This window comes from Stegastes partitus, unplaced genomic scaffold (genome assembly GCF_000690725.1).
Source record: "Stegastes partitus isolate 25-593 unplaced genomic scaffold, Stegastes_partitus-1.0.2 Scaffold1928, whole genome shotgun sequence".
In the NCBI taxonomy this organism is placed as follows: domain Eukaryota; kingdom Metazoa; phylum Chordata; class Actinopteri; family Pomacentridae; genus Stegastes; species Stegastes partitus.
In genome coordinates this window covers 65,147-89,199 of record NW_007579659.1, presented here as the reverse complement: position 1 = coordinate 89,199, position 24,053 = coordinate 65,147, and the positions used below count along the sequence as shown (strand labels likewise).

At 42.6% G+C, this 24,053-nt stretch overlaps 2 protein-coding genes across 2 annotated transcripts in view; both read left to right on the top strand.

Annotated features, from left to right (window-relative positions):
* LOC103373220 (nebulette) overlaps positions 1 to 8,412 on the top strand; it is a 39,702-nt gene extending 31,290 nt beyond the window's left edge. The window contains exons 24-29 of the mRNA XM_008303062.1: positions 753 to 905; positions 2,555 to 2,732; positions 3,705 to 3,853; positions 4,624 to 4,699; positions 4,853 to 4,983; positions 5,507 to 8,412. Coding sequence (XP_008301284.1) covers positions 753 to 905; positions 2,555 to 2,732; positions 3,705 to 3,853; positions 4,624 to 4,699; positions 4,853 to 4,983; positions 5,507 to 5,683 — 864 coding nt within the window. The 3' untranslated portion in view covers positions 5,684 to 8,412. The remainder of the gene's footprint in view (positions 1 to 752; positions 906 to 2,554; positions 2,733 to 3,704; positions 3,854 to 4,623; positions 4,700 to 4,852; positions 4,984 to 5,506) is intronic.
* Positions 8,413 to 12,006: 3,594 nt separating this feature from the next.
* Positions 12,007 to 23,765, top strand: ssr1 (signal sequence receptor, alpha). The gene is made up of 9 exons (XM_008303059.1): positions 12,007 to 12,151; positions 15,375 to 15,508; positions 17,037 to 17,133; positions 17,217 to 17,320; positions 17,418 to 17,576; positions 17,773 to 17,849; positions 18,411 to 18,489; positions 18,994 to 19,087; positions 22,114 to 23,765. The coding sequence occupies exons 1-9, from the start codon at positions 12,082 to 12,084 to the stop codon at positions 22,179 to 22,181; spliced, it is 882 nt and encodes a 293-aa protein (XP_008301281.1). The 5' UTR covers positions 12,007 to 12,081; the 3' UTR covers positions 22,182 to 23,765.
* The last annotated feature ends 288 nt before the right edge of the window (positions 23,766 to 24,053 follow it).

The window sequence follows — 24,053 nt, the reverse complement described above, 5'->3', positions numbered from 1 at the left end:
GGCACTAATAGTAGTAGTAGTAGGAGTTGTAATTGTACCCGCAGAACGGGTAGTAGTACATGTAGTGGTATTTGTAGTGGTGGTAAAAAAAGGGGGTAGAAGAAGCAGTGGTAGTAGTAGTGGTACTAGTAGTCGTAGTGGTAGTAGGAGCTGTGACGGTAGTAACTGTAGTAGTATTAGGAGTTTAAATGGTGTCAGTCGTAGTAGTCGTGGTAGTAGTACTAGTAGTAATAGTAGTAGGAGTTGTAATGGTATCAGTTGTAGTAGTCATGGTAGTAGTAGCAGTAGTTCGAGGTGTAATAGTGGTAGTGGTGGTAGTAGTAGTAGTTGTAGTAGTAGTAGGAGCTGTAATAGTATCAGTCGTAGTAGTCCTGGTAGTAGTACTAGTAGTAGTAATAGCAGGAGTTGTAGTAGTCGTAGTAGTATTAGTAGTACTATGTTTATAGACTTTGACGTCTTGTTGTGTTTATGTCCGACTTGGCGTTGCATAACGAAGCTAACGCGGCACCGAGGCGTCCTGAGGAGCCTCGACCTGATTGGTTTTCAGCTGCAGCCTCGTTTCCTGCAGCTTCTCGTTAGTCAGTGTTCAGGTCCGTCAGCAGCGTCGCCGTGGCGATGCTCGCTCTGACAGCAGCAGCAGCCAGCTCACCTGGAGCTCCAGGTAGTGTTTACCTCCGGCTGGACTGCAGAAGGTCGCGGCTCAGGTTCTGGTCGCCCCTCTTAAATCTTTCCCTCTTGTTTCTCTGTGATCCTGTCGCTCCGTCGGCGTGATGCGAGGTGTGATCTGTGTGTGTGGACAGGTGAAGTACCGGCGCGGCCTGCAGGAGCTGAGGGGGCGGAGCTGCACCGAGCTCGACACACCTGAGTACAGGCGTGTCAGGAAGTCGCAGGACTCCGTCTCCATGGTAGCGGCCGTCTGGTTGCCGTGCGGGAGCTAACGAGAGTGACGTGGCGCCGTTACTAACCACCGTCGCCGGGGCAACGTGGAGGACGGAGCTGTGTGTTTGTGTGTGTGTGTGTGTGTGTGTGTGCGTGTGTGTGTTTGTGTGTGTGTGTGTGTGTGTGTGTGATAGAGGGAGTGTTTTCTGTTTGTGTTTGTTCGTGTGTGTATGAGTTCTGTGTGTTTGTGTGTCTGTCTGAGTCTGTTTGTGTGTGTGTGTTTGTGTATTTGGTGTGTGTTTGTGTGTCTGTGTATCTGTTTGTGTGTGTGTGTGTGTGTGTCTGTGTGTGTGTTTGTGTATTTTGTGTGTGTTTGTGTGTGTGTGTTTGTGTGTCTGTGTGTGCGTTTGTGTGTCTAACCTGCTTTAACTTTGGGTCTGAACTGATATTCTAGGCGTCACTGATTTCACCTTCATCTCTACTGTGCAGCTCTAATTTGATTCTTAACATGTAAATATTAAACTTTACTACAAACTTAGACTAGACTTAATCTACTTAGAACATCACATCTGGTTCCCTTTACAGCTAAGCTTGCTGAACACACAAATTACTTCAGTAAACGTACACATAGTTATCTGTTATTAGCAATACATAAAAATAAATAAAATGTACTTAAATAACATGCAGCTGTAGGCACATGTGAGGATGAATTAGTACCAGTAGTACTTATAATAATATTAATGTGTTCTTTACTGTAAGTTGTAAATAGGGAAAGTCTATTTTCATGCAGGATGGAAACAAAGCTTCATCTTTATCTAATAATATGCTATTAGAATATTTATATATAAGTGATTTTGACTTAACATTAATAACTGTCTGGTTCCCAGAACCCGCCAGCAGGTTTCAAAGGTGGTGAAAAAATGTTTTTTAAAAAATCACTAAAATTACACCATTTATCAGAGTAAGACTCGATAAAAACAGAAAAAATCACCAGATTCTAAACTTCCCAACGCTCCTTGAATGAATCAAGTGTGACAAACAGTTCCTTTGGGAAAATTAACTAAACCTGAGCCAGAGTCATGATATTGATTCACAACCACTTCATGACTCATTAACAAATGTGCCAAAAGCAGCTCAAAGGCGCCACCTGCTGGACGATAAAATGTCAAATCCTCATCAGTATTAACTTTGCGGTTTGAAAGGTATAATGTCTTTATAAAAATAATCAACAAAATTACACCATTTGTCAGAGTCAGACTCTATACAAACCAAATGAATTCACAGATTTTCAACTTTCCAGCTGTCCTTCAATAAGTCGTGTGTGACGAGGAGCTCCTTCAGAAAAAAATTACCTTAAAATCATGATATCATAGAATCATGATCTTGATATTTAGTCAAAATCCCGTCAGGTCTTATTTAAATTTTTTGCCAGAAGCAGCTCAAAGGCGACACCTGCTGGACGATCAAGGTTCCTACATACACTTAACCTTCTGGAATGCGAGTGTTGTGCGTTAACGAATAAAGACGTTTAAAACACTTCCTGTGTGTGTTTTATTTGCTCACTGACCGAATGCACCCTGAGCTGAGTGTGACGTGGCGTCTGACAGCGTTGCTTTGACCTGCTTTGTAGCGTCGGCGTGGTCCCGACTGACCTCTTTGTCGTGACCTTCGACAGGCAAAGTACCACGAGGACTTTGAGCGAGCTCGCGGTCGAGGCTGCACGCCGGGACTGGACGACCCCAGCATGGAGCGCTACCAGAGAGCCAATCAGATGATGGGGGAGGCGGCCTACAGCAAAGGGATCCACCCCCAGGCCATGGAGATGGACAGGCGGCCAGGAGGCATCATCGTAGGTCAGCAAACCTCCACTTCTGCTTTAACGGTCTAAAAGTGTCTCTAATTGTCTGTCATGACTCAAGTGTGTCGTTTTAAACAAATCTGTAACAACAGTTTTATGTTACGATGGACAAGTTTCAAATCCTGTTGGAGAGTTTTAGACTGAGAGGAAAATCCAACCGACTGGATTAATAAATAAATGCAGCATGGCTCAGAACCAGAGAACAGAGGAGCCAGTTGTTGGAGATACATCCAGCTGATGGTGAAGCATCTTCCTACATCTGATGGTGGAACATCTTTCTACATGATGGTGGAACATCTTTCTACAGCTGATCAGAAAAAAAACTCTAAACTGGACCAAATTTGTCCAAAATAGCAAAAAGCTTATTAAAAAAATGTCTCGTGTTGTCTGTAGTGGCTAAAAAAGGCCATTTTGAACTGAACTTTAACTACTTCAAGGTAATCTGGGGCGATTTTTGAGTTATTTTGGACAATTCTTCAGTCAGGTTTGGATAATTATATGTTACGCTCAACAAGTTTCAAAGCCTTTTGGAGAATTTAAAGATTTGACCAGAACCTTTCACCTATGAGCAGTTCGAGGACCGTTGGAAAGCTAAAAATGTGGCGATCCTTCATATTCTTACAGTTTCTGGCTCTGATGAATGGTGTAGTCTTGGTAAAGAGGTGTCAAAATATTATGTGCTGCTCGTTAAAAAGCAGATTTCAAGCTTTTCTCACTCACTGGTTCAGTCGGACTGTGATGATGTGCAGTTTTTACTGTTTTCAGGCAGATTCAACAGATCCAGGTTCCAGCTCTGACCCTTTTTCTTTGTTTTTATTTATCTGTTCTGTTTTGGTTTGCACGTATTAACTTTTACTTGAATACAGGGAAATGCTCAGATTGTTACCTGCTCAGCCTGTTCAAATCAAGGCTTGTTTTGTTCTCGGTCCGTGTTAATATAACCAGCGTTTTTGCCTCCTCTCTGAAGACCTGAAGGTGTGGAGGACGGATCCAGGCTCCATCTTTGACTTTGACCCGCTCGAGGACAACATTCAGTCCAAGAGCCTCCGCAGGATGTCCGGTAGTTCGTCCAAAACCTGCAGATTAACAAGCCTGCGAGTGGCTGCCAGAGGAAGAGTGAATGCATGAAATGTTTCAGTAAACTCAGTGTGTTTTAACCCACTCTCTGGGTACAAGGCTGTAGTTCTGGTTCACCCCTTCTCTGCACTGATGCACCGTCTTACTTTGTTCTATCTCATACCGTCCTCACCGGTCGTACATTTACCTTCTTTTTGTTTAATCTACAGCTGCTGTCTTCATGTACTTAGTGCGTCCATGCTGTTCATGCTGTTCATGCAGCGACGCATCATGTAACGTCTAATGTCACTTCCAGCCAGAAAAACCATCCGGTCAAATAAATACTCACTACAGTTATAGTTTTGGCAGGACTATGAATAATTCAAGGTGCTGTTGAATTTCTTAACCTGACAAATACAGACTATCACCGGACTTTATCAGAAAAAGGAAGAAGAACTTGCACACGTTCTGCTTGAACACGTTTGTGAACTAATAGAGTAAATTTAAAACACATTTCCGCCATAGATGTCGTCTGAAAACACTTCCTGTTTAGTTGAAATAGATGATGAAGGCAGTGTGTCTGTTCTTGTTTGGTGGATTCCTCGCTGTCTCGTGGTGATTTCTCGTCTCTTCCTCTTCTTGTTTCTCGTCTGTGTTGTGATGACTCCCGTGCTGCGCTGCCCCCCGGTGGCGGCTGGCTGCCAGAGCGGGCCGACCGCAGGCTGAGCAGGCAGCACTCGCAGCAGTCCGCCAGCTCGCTGACCTCCGACCTCTGGGATCACAGCAGCGCAGGAACCCCCGGTATCGTTATTTATCTTTGCTCTCCACAGCGGGACGAAAGCGCTGGGCGTGTTGTTTTTCTGACGTCCACAGATCTTAACAGACTAACTCACTGTCTCCTTGCAGGTTTGTGCACGAAGCTCACTGTGTTTCCTTGTTTTTACCGCTCACGTCTGTTTTCCCTGAAATTCACAGCAAAGGAGAGTCAAACCGTTGCATCAGGCCCAATGAGGAAAGGCTTCGCAGGCTGACTGATGCTGTCTTTCTCTTGCTGTGCAGCTCCTGTCCTCCCTGGAGCTTATCACCAGGGCGTCCAGATGCAGCAGCAGCAGCAGTACCACGGCTACATGCACCAGACCAGCATGTCGTCCGTCAGATCGGTCACCTCACCGCCACACTCAGCCACCATGGTACGCTCGGCCCCACGCTGATTCTCGTGCAGACTTGAATTTCAATCCCATTATCCGTGACACTGAGGCGATCCTATGCTATGATTTAAGCTTCCTTTTAGAGCTTTTTTTACCCTTAACACCACCCCGCGCTAAAACCAGGGCTAATAGATGAAGCTAATGCTGACGTGTCAAAAACCGCAGTTCCTCAAATGGCCACTTGAGGCCGGCTTCAAAAAAGAGCAGACCGCACTGGTTGTGGAAAACCGATTGGACATGTATGAGTACGCTACGAAACGTTAGCGACTCGTCAGTCACAAGGTAGCTCCGCCCCCAAGTTTTCCTCTAAATGGGACCACAACCTACGAAATGAACATCATCGATGTCTCTGTGTGTCTCTACGTGTCTCTTTTTGTCTTTTTACGTCTTTTCTTGTCTCTTCTCGTCTCTTCTGGTCTCTTTTTGTCTCTTTTTGTCTCTTCTCACCTCTTCTGGTCTCTTCTGGTCTCTTCATGTCTCTTCGTGTCCCCTGTGTCCTCTGCAGCGGGTTTACCGGGCGCTGTACGACTACGCGGCTCAGGACCACGACGAAGTCTCGTTCAGGGACGGCGACGTCATCGTCAACGCCCAGCCGATCGACGAGGGCTGGATGTACGGCACCGTGCAGAGGACCGGCAAGTCGGGGATGCTGCCGGCAAACTACGTGGAGTTTTGCAACTAAAGCAGCGAGGACGGAGAGGGAGAGAGAAGAAGAAATCTACAGGATAACGTCCACCCTCAGTGTTACAGAAGCAGATGTTGGTGATGGTCTTTGCATTTCAGGGTTCATTTGTGTATTTGAGGTTCTTCTCTGGAAACCCGGCCACATGTGTAATAGATACGATTCAGCGGCACAAGAAGTTCTAGTCTGACTTTTAAAGAGCTCCTGTTCTGCATAGTCACAGGTTTATAACTGTACTATGGGGATAATTAATGTTCTCTTTCTGTCCACAGCTAAAGCACACGTTCTGTCTGAAACGCTCTGTTTTAACTTCTTTCTTCTTTGAGGTCACGACAGTCCGTTCTGCTCGGATTGGTCAGCTACACGAGGAAGTTCAAAACGTTGGTTCGACCAAGTAACCATAAAGAGATGCAAAATGAGCACAGAGGCTGTGTCAGGAATCATCCGCTCACTCCCTGCCCACCATCCAGGGACCACCATGTAGGGACTATGTAGGGAGCACCTCGGCAAAGGAACGTTCTGGAGACTACCCGAGCTACTAATTACGCCGCGATTTGTGCAGCGTAGTGCATCAAATTGACAGTTTACTGTGTAGCTCAGAAACGGGTAAAATCAAATTTAACCAAACATGAACAGGAAGTTATTCACATTTTGATGACCAGTTTCCACGCTCTCGTTGGTCTAGTTTCCTTTCACACACGATGGTCCGTATTGCTGGTTAGCGGCCGTCAGCTGTACACTACTGTTCACGGTGCATTGTGGGATATTTGGAGTGTACTATATAGGGTGAAACAGTTGTAACCTAACAGCCCTACAAAATGGTGCACACCCTGTGTAGTGCCATGGAGACACAAAATGAACACAGAGTCACAGAAAATGCTTCATTGTCAGGAGTATGCATTCAGTGTGGTACTTATTATTAAATGTTTAGTATTTCTGTTCTCGTGTGTGCTTCTGGTTAGGAGACACACAAAACAACCACAAAGAAACTTAAAATGAGCACGAAGAGAAGCAAAATGTCTCCCTGTCAGGACTGTGTTTCCTCCCGTCAGGTCCACACCAAACATGCTGGACTCCATCTGACCACACAATGTTCCATCCGTCAGGCTTCTTTTCATGTTCTTTCACAAAATTCTGGCTCAGCTTTACGAGTTTAGGCAAAGAGTTGGAGCTCTGGAGAAGTATGAAGCAGGAAATATGTTACGTTGCGCCGTAGATGAGGAAGAGAAGAAGAGCGTGGACTTAAAACGAAGCGTTTCATGCATCTCAGGAGTTTGTTTTCTGTGGGGAGAGAGTAGCTCTCTTTTACATGCACAAAAAACCAGCTAGACGAAGGACAGGAGAAAACCCCCGAAAAGCAGAATATGAGCTCTTTAAAGGCAGAAAATGATGTCAAACTCTTTAACAGTTTATGTTGATTTTTGGTTTCAGTCCCTGAACATCAAACGGAAACAATCCCTCATGAGAAAATCCACCAGAAAGCACAGAGACAAGCATCTACAAGAAAGGCTGTGGTTTGATTAGAGGCGTTTTACTTCCAACAAACAGGTCCATGCTTCGTCTTCTGGTGGTACTGAAAGGTATTTTGGGAAACCGTGTAATTCTTCACCACAAAATAACAGCTGGAATGCGCTGAACATGGCAGGCTGGTGGTGTCGGCCACAACTGATCTGAGGGAGATTTTCTTACTGAGAGGAGGAGATGGAGGAGAGGAGAGGTGGATAAAGAGAGAAAACAAGCATCGCTGACATCAAAATTTACAGCTCGAGGAGGAAAGGGTGCATGAAGAACGAAGCAAGTCATGAAAAACATGAGTAAAGCTAAAGTGAGAGCAGTTTGAACAGAATGATGTTCGATGCTTTTCTTAATACCAACAGCACCCATGAAAAGACCAAAAACAACATTCAGTGTCACCAACAAGTGTTTTGTCTTTGTAGGTTTCATCCTCTGAGCCACAGAGCTCTAAAAAGTATTAAATCACATCTGGCTGTCACAGATCCTCTGTAGAGCCCTTGTGTTCAACATGCAGGCCCACAGTAGGAGCTCAGCTGGGACTTTGTTGTTTGGATGCTTCTCCTGCAGACTGGGAGTCGTCCTGTCAGACAGCATTCTGGTTCATCCACAGACGCTGTGTCATCTATAAATATCATCTCTCCAACACCTTTTGCACTCATGCAGATCCCCACCGTCACCCTCCTGCCTCCTGATTCACTGTCAGGACGATGCAAGAAATCCTGAGGGCTGAGCGACGAAGCCAGTTTGACACATCCAGGCTTTGTTTGTGTGAGCCGGCTCGACATAAACCAAAGCCCCAGCCAGAGATCACAGGTATCACCGAGGTGGTTAAAAACTTTCTGCTTCAGACTCTGTGTTAGTTCACATAAAAGGAGGCGTTTGACGTGACTCTTCTTCACTAAAGTAAATCATTGTGTGCAGCCGCTTCAGTCGACACGTTTTAATGGAGAACAATGAGGAATATAAACATTATGACGGTTTAAAAAATGGTGAAGACAGGAATGCTGGTAGACAACTGTCAAACGTGTTCATATATAACATTTTACTGACAGCTGCACGTTAAAGTTAACCTTTAACCTTCATATATTTAAACCTGATCTTGTGTTGAAGTGCATTTAAGTCTGATACTGTCCCACAATGTAGGAAATCACTTTAGTTTTTGGCCAAATCCAAAAAATATATATATATTGTTATTGATTGAATATTCTCTGTAATACATACCGATAGAATAGGACAGCAAATCAGAGCCAAACGTTAAATCATATTTATGTGATTTCTGCATCACCAGCTGAATACATGCAGGTTTCCATGGCAACGCGATGCATCCAGCGCATGTACTGTAACTACACGGCTTCATTCGGTGGTTGTAGTAACGTACAGAGCGACATGTTTGCAGATAAAACTTATTCTCTCAGCTGAGAATCTGTATCGCTCACACAGAATCGTCTGGAAACGATCTGGTTAAAGGGAGACGCTTCTTACAGCCGATTTCAATCTGAAACTTTGAACAGCTCTGGACCAGGTGAGCTCCACAGCATCAGTTACCATGGAGACCTAGCTCCACAGCATCCGTTACCATGGAGATCTAGCAGGTAAAAAGAGAGCCACCTTCGTGACACTGAAAACTCTGACTTGAGGCTCAACCCTCCTGCCGACCATCTCATCTCTCTTCGTAGTTCAGCCCTCTGGTTCAGGTTCACACCAAACATCTGGACTCCATCTGAGCCCAACACATTTATCTTCATCTGACCAGAGAATGTTCTCCAGCATTCATCTGGCTTCCTTTCGTGTTTTTTTTTTTTTTTTTAGCAAAGTTTTGTACCAGACAGCTAACAAGGCTGTGGTTCATGTCCTCCATCCATAGAGGTCGATGGCCTTCACACTGTCTGAGCTTCACACTAACTCTGGTTTCCATTGATAACATCTGTACTGAGTCTGAAGCGACTGCCGTCTGCTAGATTGTGAAAGTAGTTGACTGTCCGCGGAGTCATTCCAGGAGGACGACCACTGCAGCCCTGATCAGTGCCACTTCGTCTCCTCTAGACCTCCTGGTTACTGCTCACTCTGGGCTTCACTGGTTTTTAGTCGACCTTCCTGATTCCTTTTCCATCTTTGTGAAGCCTTTCACAATTCAATCTCACGGTTCCAACTCTTTTCCACGTGGAGCCACGATGCAGATATGAAGATAGACACAACCTATAGGTCCAAAAGTGAGAAAGTTCTGCTGTTCACAGCTCAAGTTAGAACCGTTCTCATGCAGTTACTCAGTTTCGTTTCAGTGGATTCCCTTTTGTTGCATCGAGTTTCTACTCTGGGGCCTGAATATTGAATATAGTCTTTGTAAAGTTTTGTTTTTGATCGTTCATTTAGAAATAATACAATTACTTAAGCGGTGATGCAATTTCAAATGATCTGATTTTGGTATTTTTCATGGGATTTGTTGACAATAAGAAACCTACAGAACATCAGGAAGGAGAAACATCTCGACCTGCGTTCTGTCGTGATGAGACGAGTCGCACAATGAGTTGAGGAACGAGGGAAAAAATTGAAGCAGGAAAATTCCGTTTTTGTCCTGGAACTGATGCAACCAAAGGAAGGACAAAGGACAGAAGGATGAGTGGAGGAAGTAAAGACGATAAGAAGCTAACAGATCTCTTGAGTTTAACCTTTTATTCATCCTGAGTTTTAATTCATGTTCAGGTGAGTGTAGTTTAGTTTGTGACAGAAAGATCACAGCTTCACTTTTAAACAGCAGCACTAACCTCCGTGTTTGTAAAGGACTTTAACTAACACACTGTGTCTTTCTGTTTTCGTATCAAATGTTTCCTTTATTTTTTATTTTTAGCTATGAATAAAAAGAGTTGCGTGCCGTCCAGAAAACTTAACCATCATCTCCACAGTTAACAGTGAACGTGGACTGAAACCTGAACAGACTGTGTGAGTACGTGAGATTTCTGTACGTCGCAGACTATTTTGATACTCGGGCTCCCGTCTGTGTTTTGGGAAGATATATTTTACTCTTTTACTCGTCTGTATCCAGTAAGTTGTGTTTTTAGGGTTCGTTGTCTTGCTGTGTGGATTGCATCCTGGTCATGTACTGAATCAAACCTTCACTCAGCCATGATTTGTCATTCTAGCTGGAGAGCATTTTGTATTTTGTATGTTTGGTTTCATAAATAGATGCAATAGAACTTAATTTACTGAATATTCACGTGTTGGTTTTGGAAAAGGCACTCGGTGTCATTTTATAAATCCTTTTTTTGTTCATGCAATGAGGATTTTTTAAAAACTTTTTTTTTGCTTCTAATGTCACCACTGTAAAGTTTGTTTTTCTTCATATTTAGTCTGAATGTTTTCACAGATTATACTAAATTTATTTACATATTATTTGAAATTATATATCACTCAATCAGTTATGTTATTTTGCCATATGATAATCACAGTGTGCTACATGTGAGAGAAATAAAAACAAATCAACTGTCAGCAGAAAGTTTTCTCATTTTAATTACACAAAACATGCATTAATACTCTCATTAATACTTCATTTTCTGCAAGTGAGGATTCACATAAATAATAATCGTTTATATACAAAGTCATTGTGTAGTTGTTATCAGCAGTGATTTTTTCCCTCTGAATCTTTTATTTAGAGTTAAAGCTGTTTAAAAACACACATTTCAGTCTGTAAACCGGCATAAAGGGTTATTTTAAAAATCCCCTATTAGATTAAATAAAGGACCAAACAGAGAGAAAAAATACACTAACTAATAATCAGTAGAAGCACTTTATCTGCCCTTACTTTTGCATTTTAAATAAATTTAGTCTAAATATGCGTGCTTTGTTTTGTTGTGTTCTCAAATATGTATAAATGTCAATGACATTCGTTTAAATGCATCAAAACTAAATTTCTTAGTCTAAATAGGATTCAAAGATCTGTCAGTTCGCTGTTTCTGGTTCTTTATTATTCAAAATCCCATTTGGATTGAAGATGTGGTTTCATTATTTTTATTAGTCAGGTAGTTTGTTAGTTTTTTTTGTTAATTGAAATCACTTCGACTCATCGTCTGCTGTTTTAAAGGAGTTTAGAAATAAAAGCGACTCAACCACAATATCAGACTAACTCGGCCTTTTTTACAGAAATTGTACATTTCTCTATTTGATGCTAAATAACTTTACAATTAAATGCTCAATAATAGAACCAGGTTAATGGTTTACTGTAAATAAATAAATAAATAAATAATGAATAAAATAAAATTTTTAAAAATGAATGGATGTTATTTACAGTTTTGCCTTGTTTCATGTAAATTATTACTTTTCCAGTGATTTTACGAGACGTTGTCTAAAATCTAAACCGTGAAAATAAATATTTTTACTTTCAAATAATAACAAATATCTGTAAAATAATGAGATTTATTGCTGTTTTTAATGCAGTGCAAAGAAAAAGAAAAAAGTAATTTTAGGATCAAATGCTATTCTTTTATTATATTTGACCTTAAAATTTAAATTTGACCTATTTTTATTTTATAAAAATGTAGATGTTGATGTGGATATTATTTATAATTTTGTCCTGTTCTGTAGTTTGTATGTAAATTAATATAATATTGTCTTAGTTGTTAAAACAATATAGGAAATAACATTATTCACTATTTTCCAACCCCTAATATACATTGTTTATTAGAAATGTATTACTGATTAAAATACAACAACAAAAACAAAACAAAACGATGTAAATATGTGAGCAGGTCTTTGTTTCAGGGGGACCGACTTCGCCGCAGCACCTATTGCTCGGTATCTGTTACGCATGCGCGGCAGTAATCGTAACGGAAGCGGCGCAGCCTGGCCGTCTGACCCGCACTGAATGAGAACGCACTGATTTCGACCCCAAAATGTTGAAGTTTCTGCCCAAACTGCTGCTGCTGCTGCTGCTGGCCTTCCCGGCCACTCTGCTCGTCAAAGGTGAGTTTCCGACTCGGCCGCTCCTGGCGACGGAGACGAGGGGCCGGTGTCTTAGCAGCTACGGCGTGCTAGCGTTAGCAGCGGAGCTAACTAGCTGCTGTGGAGAAGGGAGGGAGGCCGTTCTCCTTTCGACATGTGCTAGCTCAAAGTAACCGTCTAAACAAAAAACAAGATTGTAAAAGCAGAGCAAATTGGAACTGTCTCCTTGGAGCTTTTCCTATTCGTGAATGTCTCAGTTTATGTTAGCATCCAGTGTTAGCTAGCTTAAATCAAAGCAGGTTATCCGCCTGCTTACACTGACGTGTCCTTACTGTTAGCTGTTAGCTCTGAAGCTAAGTAGCCTTCCTGGACACCCAACTAGTTCAGCTCTTATTAATTAAGCCCAAACTGCTTCGCAGCGACACACAACATCACCAGTAAGCATTGAAACGTTATTGCAGCTACATTAATCTGGGTTTTGTTCGGTTCGCACACGTAGCTTTACCATCCACGGCTCAGAAGCATCACTAGCCACTGTGCCATGTTAAACGTACCGCTAAATCCTTCTATCAGCAGTCAGATTTTATTATAATTCACAGTGAAGCAGCATGGATCGTTGTGATAACTGATATTTATTGAGTCTGCACTTTGTGCTGGTGAAAGAAAGTTGATTTTGTTCACTGATTGTGTCCTGCTTGTTGCTCCTTTTGGGCTTTTACATTAAAAAGCCTCCAACTTATTATGATTGTAAATCCAGTGGTTAGTGGTGCACGGTATTGGGGGCAAAAACAAAAAAAGGATGTTGTGCTATTTAGTTGTTGTGCAATATGTCATGTGAAATCACCAGATGATTCAAACTGCTCCAATTTGAAAGAATAAATCAGTCGAGATTGATTGGGGTGATTCTGAACAGATATGAGCTTCTAGAGGGGTTAAAAATTCACATTCATGCTGTAAGATTCTTCAGTCATCAATCACATCAGCAGCGTGGTCCTGAGATAAGATACGATAAGCCTTCATTGGTCTCACAGCGGGGAAGTCTGCAGGGTCACAGCAGCAGAGTGCATCGTGCAGACATTTAAGAATATCAGTACAAAAGTGAACCAAAATATACACATAAGTACTACTTCAAGCAATGACAGCATTGCACAGATTCATGAATAGAAATACCCAGAAGTATTAGTATTGCTTAGATTATAATGTATTGTGTTCAGATTTGTCTGTAAGTAGACACGATATAGTACGGGTTTCTGTATCTGTAGAAAAATAGATATTGCTCATGGTTGAAACTTCTAAAATATCCATAAATCACAGCTATGAATGTGTTGATATCGCATCAAAAGAGAAGCGTGACGGTTCTTTGATATGCAGTTTGAGTGAGCATGCCTTCAACTTATTATTAGCTTATAAAACTCACATTTATTGACGTGATTACACTTAAGAAAATGGTCCTTTTCTTCTGAGACAGGTTCTGTGGCGCTGCAGCCTCGTCTGCTTGTTGTTGTTGTTGTTTGTATCGTACAGACTTGTTGTGTCAAATCGAAGCTTTACGTCTCCTCTACCGTGGTCTCACTTAAATGATCAACTAGTGGCGACGTTTCAGTCGTTTGCCCTCGTTAATAAAGTGGACAGTCACACTTTGGTGGAGCTCCAGTGTCTGGCTGGAAGTCTGTGACAGATTTCACAGCTCCGTCTTGCATTTTTCATTCAGCTCTGAGGTGGTACTCAGAAAAGTATTACGTACTGCATGTAAAACGACCAGGTCGTGTTTTTAAAACCCTCTTTGGAAGCTGTCCTAATGTTTCAGTGTTTCTCAGGTGGTGCAGCACCGACACAGACATCCCAAATAGGTTTTGATTTGGATCCGGCTTCGCTCACATCCTACAGAGCTGTGTGGTGCTGATTTAAATGAGTCATGTTTCCTGCAAAACACCGCTGACAGAGAACCTGTTTTGTTCCACATCGTCTTTTCTGTAGCTGAAATACAACCGATTCCTCTTGTTGGAACCAAATCTTTCTTTTTCAGTGTTTCTCTTCTGTTCCTCGCTGATGTTGCCGCCAACATGTGGAGCCTGCATGTCGACCAAGTCTGTTTAAATGAAGTTTAAGATCATATTAAATGTCAGACTTTCAGGTCGTGCTTCACGCTGTGATGTCGATGCTGAAGCTAAATACCGTTTAAGCCCAGTTCTAAGTGTTTGATTTGTTCCAGCAGCCTGGAGGAGGAGCTGTCGTCATAGTGGATGTGCTTTTATACTGAATTCTGGATATGAAAAACCATAAAGACGTACAAAAAACGGTCATTGCATTGAATACACATCGTCTGTTGTGGGGTAGAATCGTGACTAACACACATCACATGTAGTCATCAGAGAGAAGCATGATGCAGAGATACATGAGTCGCTTTAATCTGATTCAGCGTTTTCATTTTTCTTTCTACTGGTTCCACTTGTTCATCTCTGGTCTTATGGTACCTTTTATATAAAAGTGATCTCGGCGAGAACGGGTCTCGGATCAGTACTGAGCATCTGCAGACGGAGACAAACTGGACGGGTGTGTTTCTGAGGTGTTGCTGTGAATAAGTTCTCCTCACTGAGCACCAGAACGTCTCTAAAGTTCTGTGATCTGCAGTGAAAAGGTTTAAACACTGCAAGTAAAGTGAGGGTGGTTTTAGAAATGCCATAAAGTTTTTATTTCCCTTTTAGCACCGAAGTCAGCGCAGAAAACAGAAAATAGCCAAAATCAGTCAATATTTATTCTATCATTTAATTTTTAAATTAGATTTTTTTCGTGGTTCATTTTATTCTCTTTTATCCTGAATTTATTTACTTAGTGTTTATTTTTTATTGCTACCGTTGTTGTTATTTTAATTTACTCCACTTATTCTTTTCCCTTCCTTGGATGTGACGTCTTTGCTTCTTTTATTTTATCTGCTGGTGTTGTATTGATAGGTTTGGATTATTATTTATTTATTTATTAACTTTATTTTTACCCAACGGTCTGCCTGATTATCCTTCTTTTCGTCTTTGCCCTCTCTGTAAAGCACTTTGTAAACTCTGATTTTAAAAGGTGCTGTTTAAATAAATGTATTATTATTATTATTATTATTATTATTATTATTATTATTATTATTATTATTATTGCTCTTGTAGCTGCATCATGCTTTTGACGTGGCTTCTGACTGAAAAATCTGTCTTGCCGTCCAATGATTGAAATAAAAACGCATTTTTACTCGTTCCATCAGGGCCGGTGGCGAGTGCCCAGGATCTGACTGAGGATGAGGAGGCCGAGGCTGTGGACGAAGATGTCGTGGACGACGTGACGGCTGAGGACGAAGACGACGAGGCTGAAGTGGAGGACGATGACAATGCAGAACTGGTGAGTGGCCGAGTGTCGACAGCAGCACTGAAAACACTAAATGATCGAATAGTCCTGTACTTTATTCCACTGAGGAACCCGAGGATCGTTGCTGTGACGTGTTTGTTATCAGACACTGCTTCTTCTCTCTTCGGGTTAAAACGTCCGTAAACATCTCATTCCAGCTCGTCTCATGTGACGGTCTTCGTTTTGCTGTTTCAAATCCAGCGTTCACACACACGAGCTGCTTCTTTAAATCTGACTTGTTTCCTCTGTGGTTGAGCTGCGACTAACAATTATTTTAACTGCGGATCATTTTTTCCATGAATTGACTGTTTTGGTTTTTAAAGTGTTAGAAAACAAAAAACATTTCCTGAACCTGCAGTGAAAATTTCCGCTGTCCAACCAAATGTTCAGTTTGTTACCATGAACAATAAACAACATGAACGAATCACACATGGCAGCTTGATCTCACACATTCTTTATGCTAAAAAGATGCAGATTAATTTCCTGCTGGTTCACTAATCATCTGTCGTTGCAGCTGGAGATGCTAAAGATTGATTAATAATCGATTACAAATATGTCGGAAAGTGTATTGTAATGTTGTAGGTTAGCTGCAGTGCCTGGTTGTCCCACCAGGTGGCGCCTCTTGCTGTTAAACGAAGGTGCGTCGGGTTGTAGAAAGTTGTCTGTCCTGTTTAGCTAGCTACCTGAGGCTCATGCTAACGCTAAGCTAGGACTTTAAAAAGCTGACTGGTACAATTCTACGTATATAAAACGTTCCAGCAGCTGGATTACGGTGAAAAAGCCGCTCCATCGTGTAGCTCAACCATGTTGATTAGACTGCAGCTCGTCTGCTGTGTTTGGATTTTGTCGGGTAAATCACTAAAAAGCAGTTTTAAACTGAGTTGAATTGATTTTGCTGCATAATTTCTAACTCCTAATGTAACAGATTTAGTGTTCAACGTTAAGTGACAGTGGTTTAAAAACAGGTTTATCAGCATGTACTTTATTAATTTAACTATTTGTGATTACCGTCTGACTATCAGTCTCTAGTTTATTTTTCTTTTCTTGATTTTTCGTCTCCATTTTATTAGTATTTCTGTAATCTTACTTCCGTTATTCAGTTGAGCATCAAACGGCTGCTTCTGGTCGCGTTTTTATGGGAAATTTAGGTCACAGGAAGTCATTGCTGCACATCAGAAGATTTGGAAGTTGAAGTTCAGAGTTTCTCAACTTCACGCTGCCGGGCGCCATTTAGAAATTCTGAGTCGTGTCGAAAGGCATTTCACAAATCTGTGTAGATTCTCAGTCATCAAGGTCGCAGTCGTCCTGAGGTGTCAGGTGTTCCTGAAGCAGAACTGAAGAGACTTCTTAGATGAGAAGGGAAACGTCTTCAAGAACCTAAAAGAGAATTCCAGTTCCTTTTTGTAAGCGCTCAGAAACGTATCTTCATGTGTCAGAGTCTGTGTTTGTCAGCTGGAGTTAGTTTCAGCAGGATAACAAAAATATACCTAAAGAGATCGTTTGTGTTTGTGTGTGTGTGTAGACGGAAGAAAAAGAAGATGAAGAGGAGGAAGCGTTGGTCGGAGAGGTGAAGGCTTCCCCCAACGCTGACACCACCATCCTGTTTGTCAAAGGAGAAGGTGAGAGTCGTTTTTTTTTTTGCCCTCTTCTCTGATGCAGTGCTGTAACTCCCCGTCTGATCCATTGTGTTGTTTCTCTTCAGACTTCCCGGCCAACAACATCGTCAAGTTCCTGCTCGGCTTCACCAACAAGGGATCTGAGAACTTCATCGTGGAGTCTCTGGATGCTTCTTTCCGTTACCCACAGGTTAAAAAAAAAAAGCAGTTGGGATGTTTATGGCTCTGGCTCGCAAGGTGTTTTCTGCTGAGCGTTCTCCTGACTTGCTCCTCTTCCTGTCTGTCAGGATTACCAGTTCTACATCCAGAACTTCACGGCTCTGCAGCTCGGCACCGTGGTTCCTCCCAGCCGACAGGCCACCTTTGAATATTCCTTCATCCCCGCCGAGCCCATGGGAGGGCGGCCGTTCGGACTCGTCATCAACCTCAACTACAAAGACGGCAGCGTAAGGAGAACCAGATTAGTGAACACTTTATCTGATGTAGATAAAGACGAGCAGGGTCGGTTATGACTAGAACAATAAGTCTGGACAGTAACTTGGACCTCTGCTTTTCTTTCACTTCCTCTCTGGTGTTGCCTTCTCCTCTTCCATGTTCTTTAATTTCATCCTTTGGTTCCTTTTCCCCACTCTCCACCTGCAGGGAAACGTCTTCCAGGATGCCGTGTTCAACCAGACCGTCACCATCACTGAGAAAGAAGACGGACTTGACGGAGAGACGTAAGCGCCGAGTTAATTTTCAGCTTTTGAAGGTCCCATGTGGTGAAAATCCACATGTGAAGGTGTAAATCAAAAACTGTCCTCCAGGTTTATTTACTCTCTGGAGCTGCTCCTGCAAGACTGAACACAAAAGTCTTCATGCACTGCCAGCATCTGAGGAACCAAACACCCAGCGGATTGTGTTCATTATTGATGGAAATGTCCTGACAACAATAGGAAAATCCTCAGTGCTAATGTGGCTAACTTTAGCTTTGATAGTAGTAGTTGAAGTGGTAGTAGCAGCAGCAGTAGTGTCGCTAACATTAGCGTTGATGGTAACAGTAGTAGTAGTAATAGTTACAGTAGTAGTAGTGGTAATAGTAATTTTAGTAGTAGCTTAAGTAGTAATAATAGCAACAACAGCTTACTGGGTTTTCAGAGCGAAACAATCCATTTAGCACGAGTAAAACCAGAAGCTGCTGAAAAGGGCACAATATGGGACCTTCAGCTTCCTTCCCCCTGTTAGTCGCTGCTCATGTTCACGTCCTTCCATCTTATTCCGGCCTCCTCCCTGTCTTCCAGGATCTTCATGTACGTCTTCCTGTCCGGCCTCGGGCTGCTCGTCGTCGTAGGTCTTCACCAGCTGCTGGAGTCCAGAAAGGTAAAGACGCGGGTAGAAATGTACAGAGATTTGAATCCAGTGGTCTGTTGACGTTGGTTAATTTGTCAAGAATAAATGCAGAACATTCAGTGGCTCAAAATCTGCAGGTTGTCAAACTGAATACCCGCAGCTGCAGTCGGGTGTTGATCATAGATGACTGTCCAGGGCTTTCTGTTAAGCCTGACTAATCCACGTACAGTGAAGACAGTGAGCATTTAGTGAACAAAAACTTGTATTATCTTGAGTAAATGAAGCCAAAATTAACAGAGTTGGTTTGAAAGTATTGAGTTTCTGTTGTTTCCTGCTGGATCAAACTTACAAATAATCTTCTATGCAGGAAAAACCCTGCTGTTGAGTTACGAGTCGTCTTTGAGGAGGAATTTCTGTCGTGTTTCTCTACGTCTTGATGTTCCAGCTGCACCAAAATGGCAGCCCGTCACCGACGCTGCGTTTGCGTCTACAGCAAACAGCATGACAGACCTCTCACTCTTGTTGTGTTTGCAGAGGAGGCGTCCAGCTCCGAAGGTGGAAATGGGAACCTCGAGCCACAACGACGTGGACCTGAGCTGGATCCCTCAGGAAACGCTCAACCAGATCAGTACGTCATCTTCACACAGCTTATGAGTTCTTCGTCTTGCACGCCAGCTTCTGCTCTCAACAAGCCGAGGCCAGACTAGACGCTCCAGTCCAGGGCCTGTTAAAGCCTCACACATCTGTTTTGTTCGCATGTCTCTGTCTGAAAAGTTGCCCCCTGGGGTTGGCTAGCATTTAGATTTTTCCGGTTCTGCTTATCGATTCTGGGTCTTAGCGATTGTAGAAGCAAATTCCAGAGACGTTTACAGTTCATGGAACCTGTAAATGAACATTTTGCTGTTTTGATTTGGTTGCTGCTGATGAATGGTGCGATTCAATAATAATCTGGTAATTCTTTTTCTGTTCACTGGACTGTAACACAGAAATCTGCTGAAATGGCACCATGGCAACGGTCTCTTAGCTTTCAGTTCAGGCAGCTGCCGACCGAACCAATCAATAAATATGCAAAACTCAAATGATCAGATGTAAAAACGCTCTCACTTGAAAAAAAAGTTACTGTTTGCTTGGATTTTTTGGCTCTATTATCTGTGTTCACCTGAAGCCTTTTAAACACACGAGTTGTTCGGTGGCGCTCCTGAACTTTTTGTCAAACGCAGAACACTTGCTCATTTTTTTTCGAATAAAATGAAGCCACGTTTTTGAGCTCTTATTGCGACGCACGACAGCTCTATGTAGACTCGTGTGCTGGCGACTGATGCTCTCGTTAAACAAATCAAACCTTGTGGCGTAGTGCAGACGTTCAGAGCACCAGTGTGTAGCTCAGGAGACGATTCAACTCACGTTATGTTTGGTTAGGAATCGATAAGCAGAATCAGAGTTAAAGTTTCTTAACGATACCGGTTCCTGCTCTAACCTTTTCCCCGGCTGTCGGTTTGCATGTTACGAGAGCTTTTAGATTTAGACTGAGGACAAAACCACAAAATTACTGTCGCGAAGAATCAAACCTGGACGCCAGGCTCAGTCCAAACGCTGAAGCTTTCTCCGTCGACGTGTACGTGCAGGTGTCTCTGGTCTCTTCCCGCCTCACCTGTTTCAGAATGACCTTTAACCTTCACTGTGCATGAGGATCACTCACCCTCTTCTTTCTTTTTCTCTCTCTTTGCCTTCCTCGCTGTCATGCTTTCCTGCGTCTTCAGTGCAGAGTCGCAGAGGTGAGGTCTGCTTCGTGTCGTGTGGATGTGTGTGTGTGTCTGAAACTGGGCTTCCTCGACTCTTCTTACTAAATGTGCTGATGTTGGAGTGTTTGCTGGAGCTGCATTCAGCCGCAGAAACCTTGATGTTGTACTCGTACTAATTGAAATAAAGATCTGCAGGTTATCTGGAGAAAGTTCCACTGAGCAGAGTTCACGCTGCCTGCAGCCGTAGCTCGTATTAGCAAACAAGGTTATTTTATACTGAAACGACATGAACAGACTCGGAGCAGAACATATTTATGATTTCTGAAAATATATAAACTGTTGATCTCACAAAAACTGTTGCTGCCAGTTAATCTGGAGCGGATTTGTAGAAACATTAAATAAATTAGACCCAGCAGTCTCCATTAGGCTGGATCAGTTCAGAGTTGTCAAAGTGTGGCGGCGTTCCTTCTGCTGCCAGGAGTAATGGAATAATCCTGGAAGGCCGTGGATGTGGAGCTTTTCTCCTTTTGAGAGTAGTTTGGTCTGAAGGCGTATCGACCAACCAGTGACCTGCAGACTGCAGCCCCCACCTTTGTTCTCACATTAAAGGTGAATTCAGTATTTAATTAGTTATTCCTACAAATTTGCTGCCACGTCTTGATGGTGTGTTCTGATCTGATTAGTGTGTATTGAATTAAAACCAAACACATATCCGCATGTGTATCTATTTTGGGTCAAATTAGGTTTTTCCTGATTTTGAAATTAGTTTCTCAGCTTCAGTTTGACAAGTAATCAATTACAAATAAAGCCTGACTTGAATTTCTTCTGAAGACTGTTTTGACATGTCGCCACCAAAAAAACCCAGCTCAGGTGTATTTGAGAACATTAAAAATTCCTGCATATCATCTGGATTTACCAGCTGGAGACTCGTGATGGCGGGCCTGCTGGCTCACCGGAAAACTTCTGAATGCTGACTTGATGCTTTACACTCAGTTTAGCCCCTTTTCGTTGCGTCACTGCTCTTGCCAAACACACTCGGGTGTTTGGATTGCTCATACGAGAGCACCCTAATGTCACGTGACACGCTAAAATCATTGCTTCTATTTCGATTGTACGTATTCTCAAGTCAATGAAGAAGCCTAATTATGATGACGGGTTCCCTGCTATCACATGCTGGTAATAACGAACATGTGATGCATATCGGCTCCAAATATAAATATCGATGTCGGCACCGGGCAAACCCACATCGGTAATAATAATAATCCTATTTGAAGCTGTATGTTAATGTAAAGTGTTGAATCTGTGTTTATGTTGAGGGGTTGAAGGAGAGAGGTAACTCTAAAACAATGAAACTCGTGGTCGACTGATTATCGGCCCAGGTGATTATTAGGGGCGATACATTATTAGTGTCATTGATTTTATTGCCACGAATAAAATGAAATAAATGGCAGCTCTCTCTCTGTGCAGTCAGTATGTCCCGCCCACAGCTCTATCTGATTGGCCGTTACGCGTCACGAGTAACAGCCAATCACGTAAAGCTGTTGTTTACACAGAGAGACAGATGAGCACATTTACAGAACTGAGCTGTATGGGAGGCGAGGCAGCAGATGTTGCTGACGGTTTAATAAACCCTGCAGTCTTTCACAGGCATCCATAGTGTTACAGGGAAAGACCCAATAATTCACTCGAAGGCGTTAACAAATGTTCAAGTTACTTTACTGACGGGGCTGTGTTGGTTCCAAATATCGGTTGTTCTTGATTAACAATAATCGGTATCTGACTTGGCCCTGAAAAACCCATATCCCTAACAAGAACAATAATCCTGTTTAAAGCTGTGTATTAATAGGTTTTTTGGGGAGGTCAGTAAAAACCCAGCCCTCACCTCTTTGCTGTTTCTCTGCTTCTTCTGCAGACAAAGCATCTCCCAGAAGATCTCCCCGCAAAAGGAGCCAGAAACGCTCGGCCGGCTCAGACGAGTGACGGCCGCCCGGCACCGCGGCGACAAGACTTCACCCATCCGTCGGCGCCAGAGGAGGAGGATTCGGGCGGCCAGCTCCATCCCGAGGCCCCCTCTGCTGAGAAACTGTAACCAGTGCCAAGCGCAGCGACGGCCGGCTCTCTACTTTCAAAACTGTTGACCACACTCACAATCCACAGCCCCTTTTTGTTTATCGATTTACTGTCACGAGAGAGAGAAGTGGAAAGGATCGTCCTTTAACAGGCGTGTTGGGTTTAGAAGGCGTGTAAGGACATTTTTCCTCTAAAGGTTGTTGGGTTTCCTTAAAGATTTCTTTGTTTTTCAAAGCCTCGGTAAGATAACTGCTGACATTATCATTGTGAGACAGTATTGATTGTCTTTGTGTTTCTTACTTCCCCACTCTGGTGCAGGGCTGAAACAGTGATCAACCTACGGAACATTTTTATCATTGATTAATTGTCATTTTTACAACTCCAAATTTTCCACTCATCTTGGGCCTTTTGAATTTATATTCTAATGAGTTTTGGCAGTTTTTTGCTGAATAACACTGCTCAGTTGCAGCCTTGCTCTGGTGTGTAACGGAGCTACGATTACGGTAACAAATGCAGTTTTTGATTTGAGTTTTTGGATGTTTTTTTTTTTTTTTGGTGTAGTTTTGCATTTGTAGATTCTGCCTGCACATTTTGGGATTATGTTGAGATTTTGTAGATCATGTCCGCTCCCTTCCTGCTGCCCTGACCTTCACTCGTTTCCCTCCGCAGATCTTGAGGGAATTTTTTGTTTTAGTCTGGTCTGATCAGTTATAACAGATTGGCAAGAAAAAACAAAAACCTCAAGAGCTCAGTGCCGTCCTTCTGTTAGACTGTCGCAGTGTGAAGATGTTGTAAAGACTTTTTGAGCCCACATGTCAGAGTGTTGATGTTAGATTTGGGGAGGTTTTTTTGGAAATAAAGCATCAAAGACAACAGATTATGCTGTAAAGTCTGGAAGAGCAGCTTCGACGGCATCATGATGAAAAAGTCTGTGATTTCTCGTTTGATTTAAATGTGTTCAAACGTATATAAAGCGGCGTAATCACAGGCGTGGTGCTGACTGGACTCGTCCATAACTGCGTCACAACGTGCTTTAACCTCCAGATGTGCGGATGTGAAAGCGGGTGGGTCGGCAGACGTCTAAAGCCTCGACACGTGCCTGTTTTCTATCTTTGTAAATTTGTTTGGCTTCTCTCAGCTCGTTCAGAATCAAGAAGAAGTAATTTACAGAGTCTGTTTGTTTTTTTGTTGAACTGGCTGAAGCACTGGTGTAAATAATGGCTGAGAGCAAAACTACCGAGCTAATTTATTCAGGGGACACATTGGGCTTGAATTGGGGGGGTTTGTATACTGTACTACTTTTCTTTTACCACTAGGGGGGACTCGAGCGTCCAGTAAAGTGGACCACAAAGTCGATTCAGCATCCACAGAGAACTGAGCTGATGTTGAGTTTGTTCCTTTTTCTTTGGGGCTCTGGTCGGGATACATACAGGCTTCTACTTTTATTTGCTTTTTAAATGTGCAGGAAAATAAACTTTGATGATTTGCTGTAGATCTGCTGCTTCTTGGTGTTTTTATTCTCATGAAAGATGGATTATTTAAAATATCAATGGTGCCAGTGGGTTTTTTTTTTCTTTAGGCGTTTGTCTGCTTTTGTCATTTCTGAAAGCAAATTGAATAGATTTGGATTTTTTGACCGAATGAATCCATTCTAAGCTGCATTTACAGCTCAGGTTGGCAGATTAAATGCACCAGTTCTGCTATTTATTCTTTCAGCACATCACTGGATTTATTCTGGTCAGGTCAGATAAGGTCAGGTGTTTTAAATCATGCTGCAGGCGA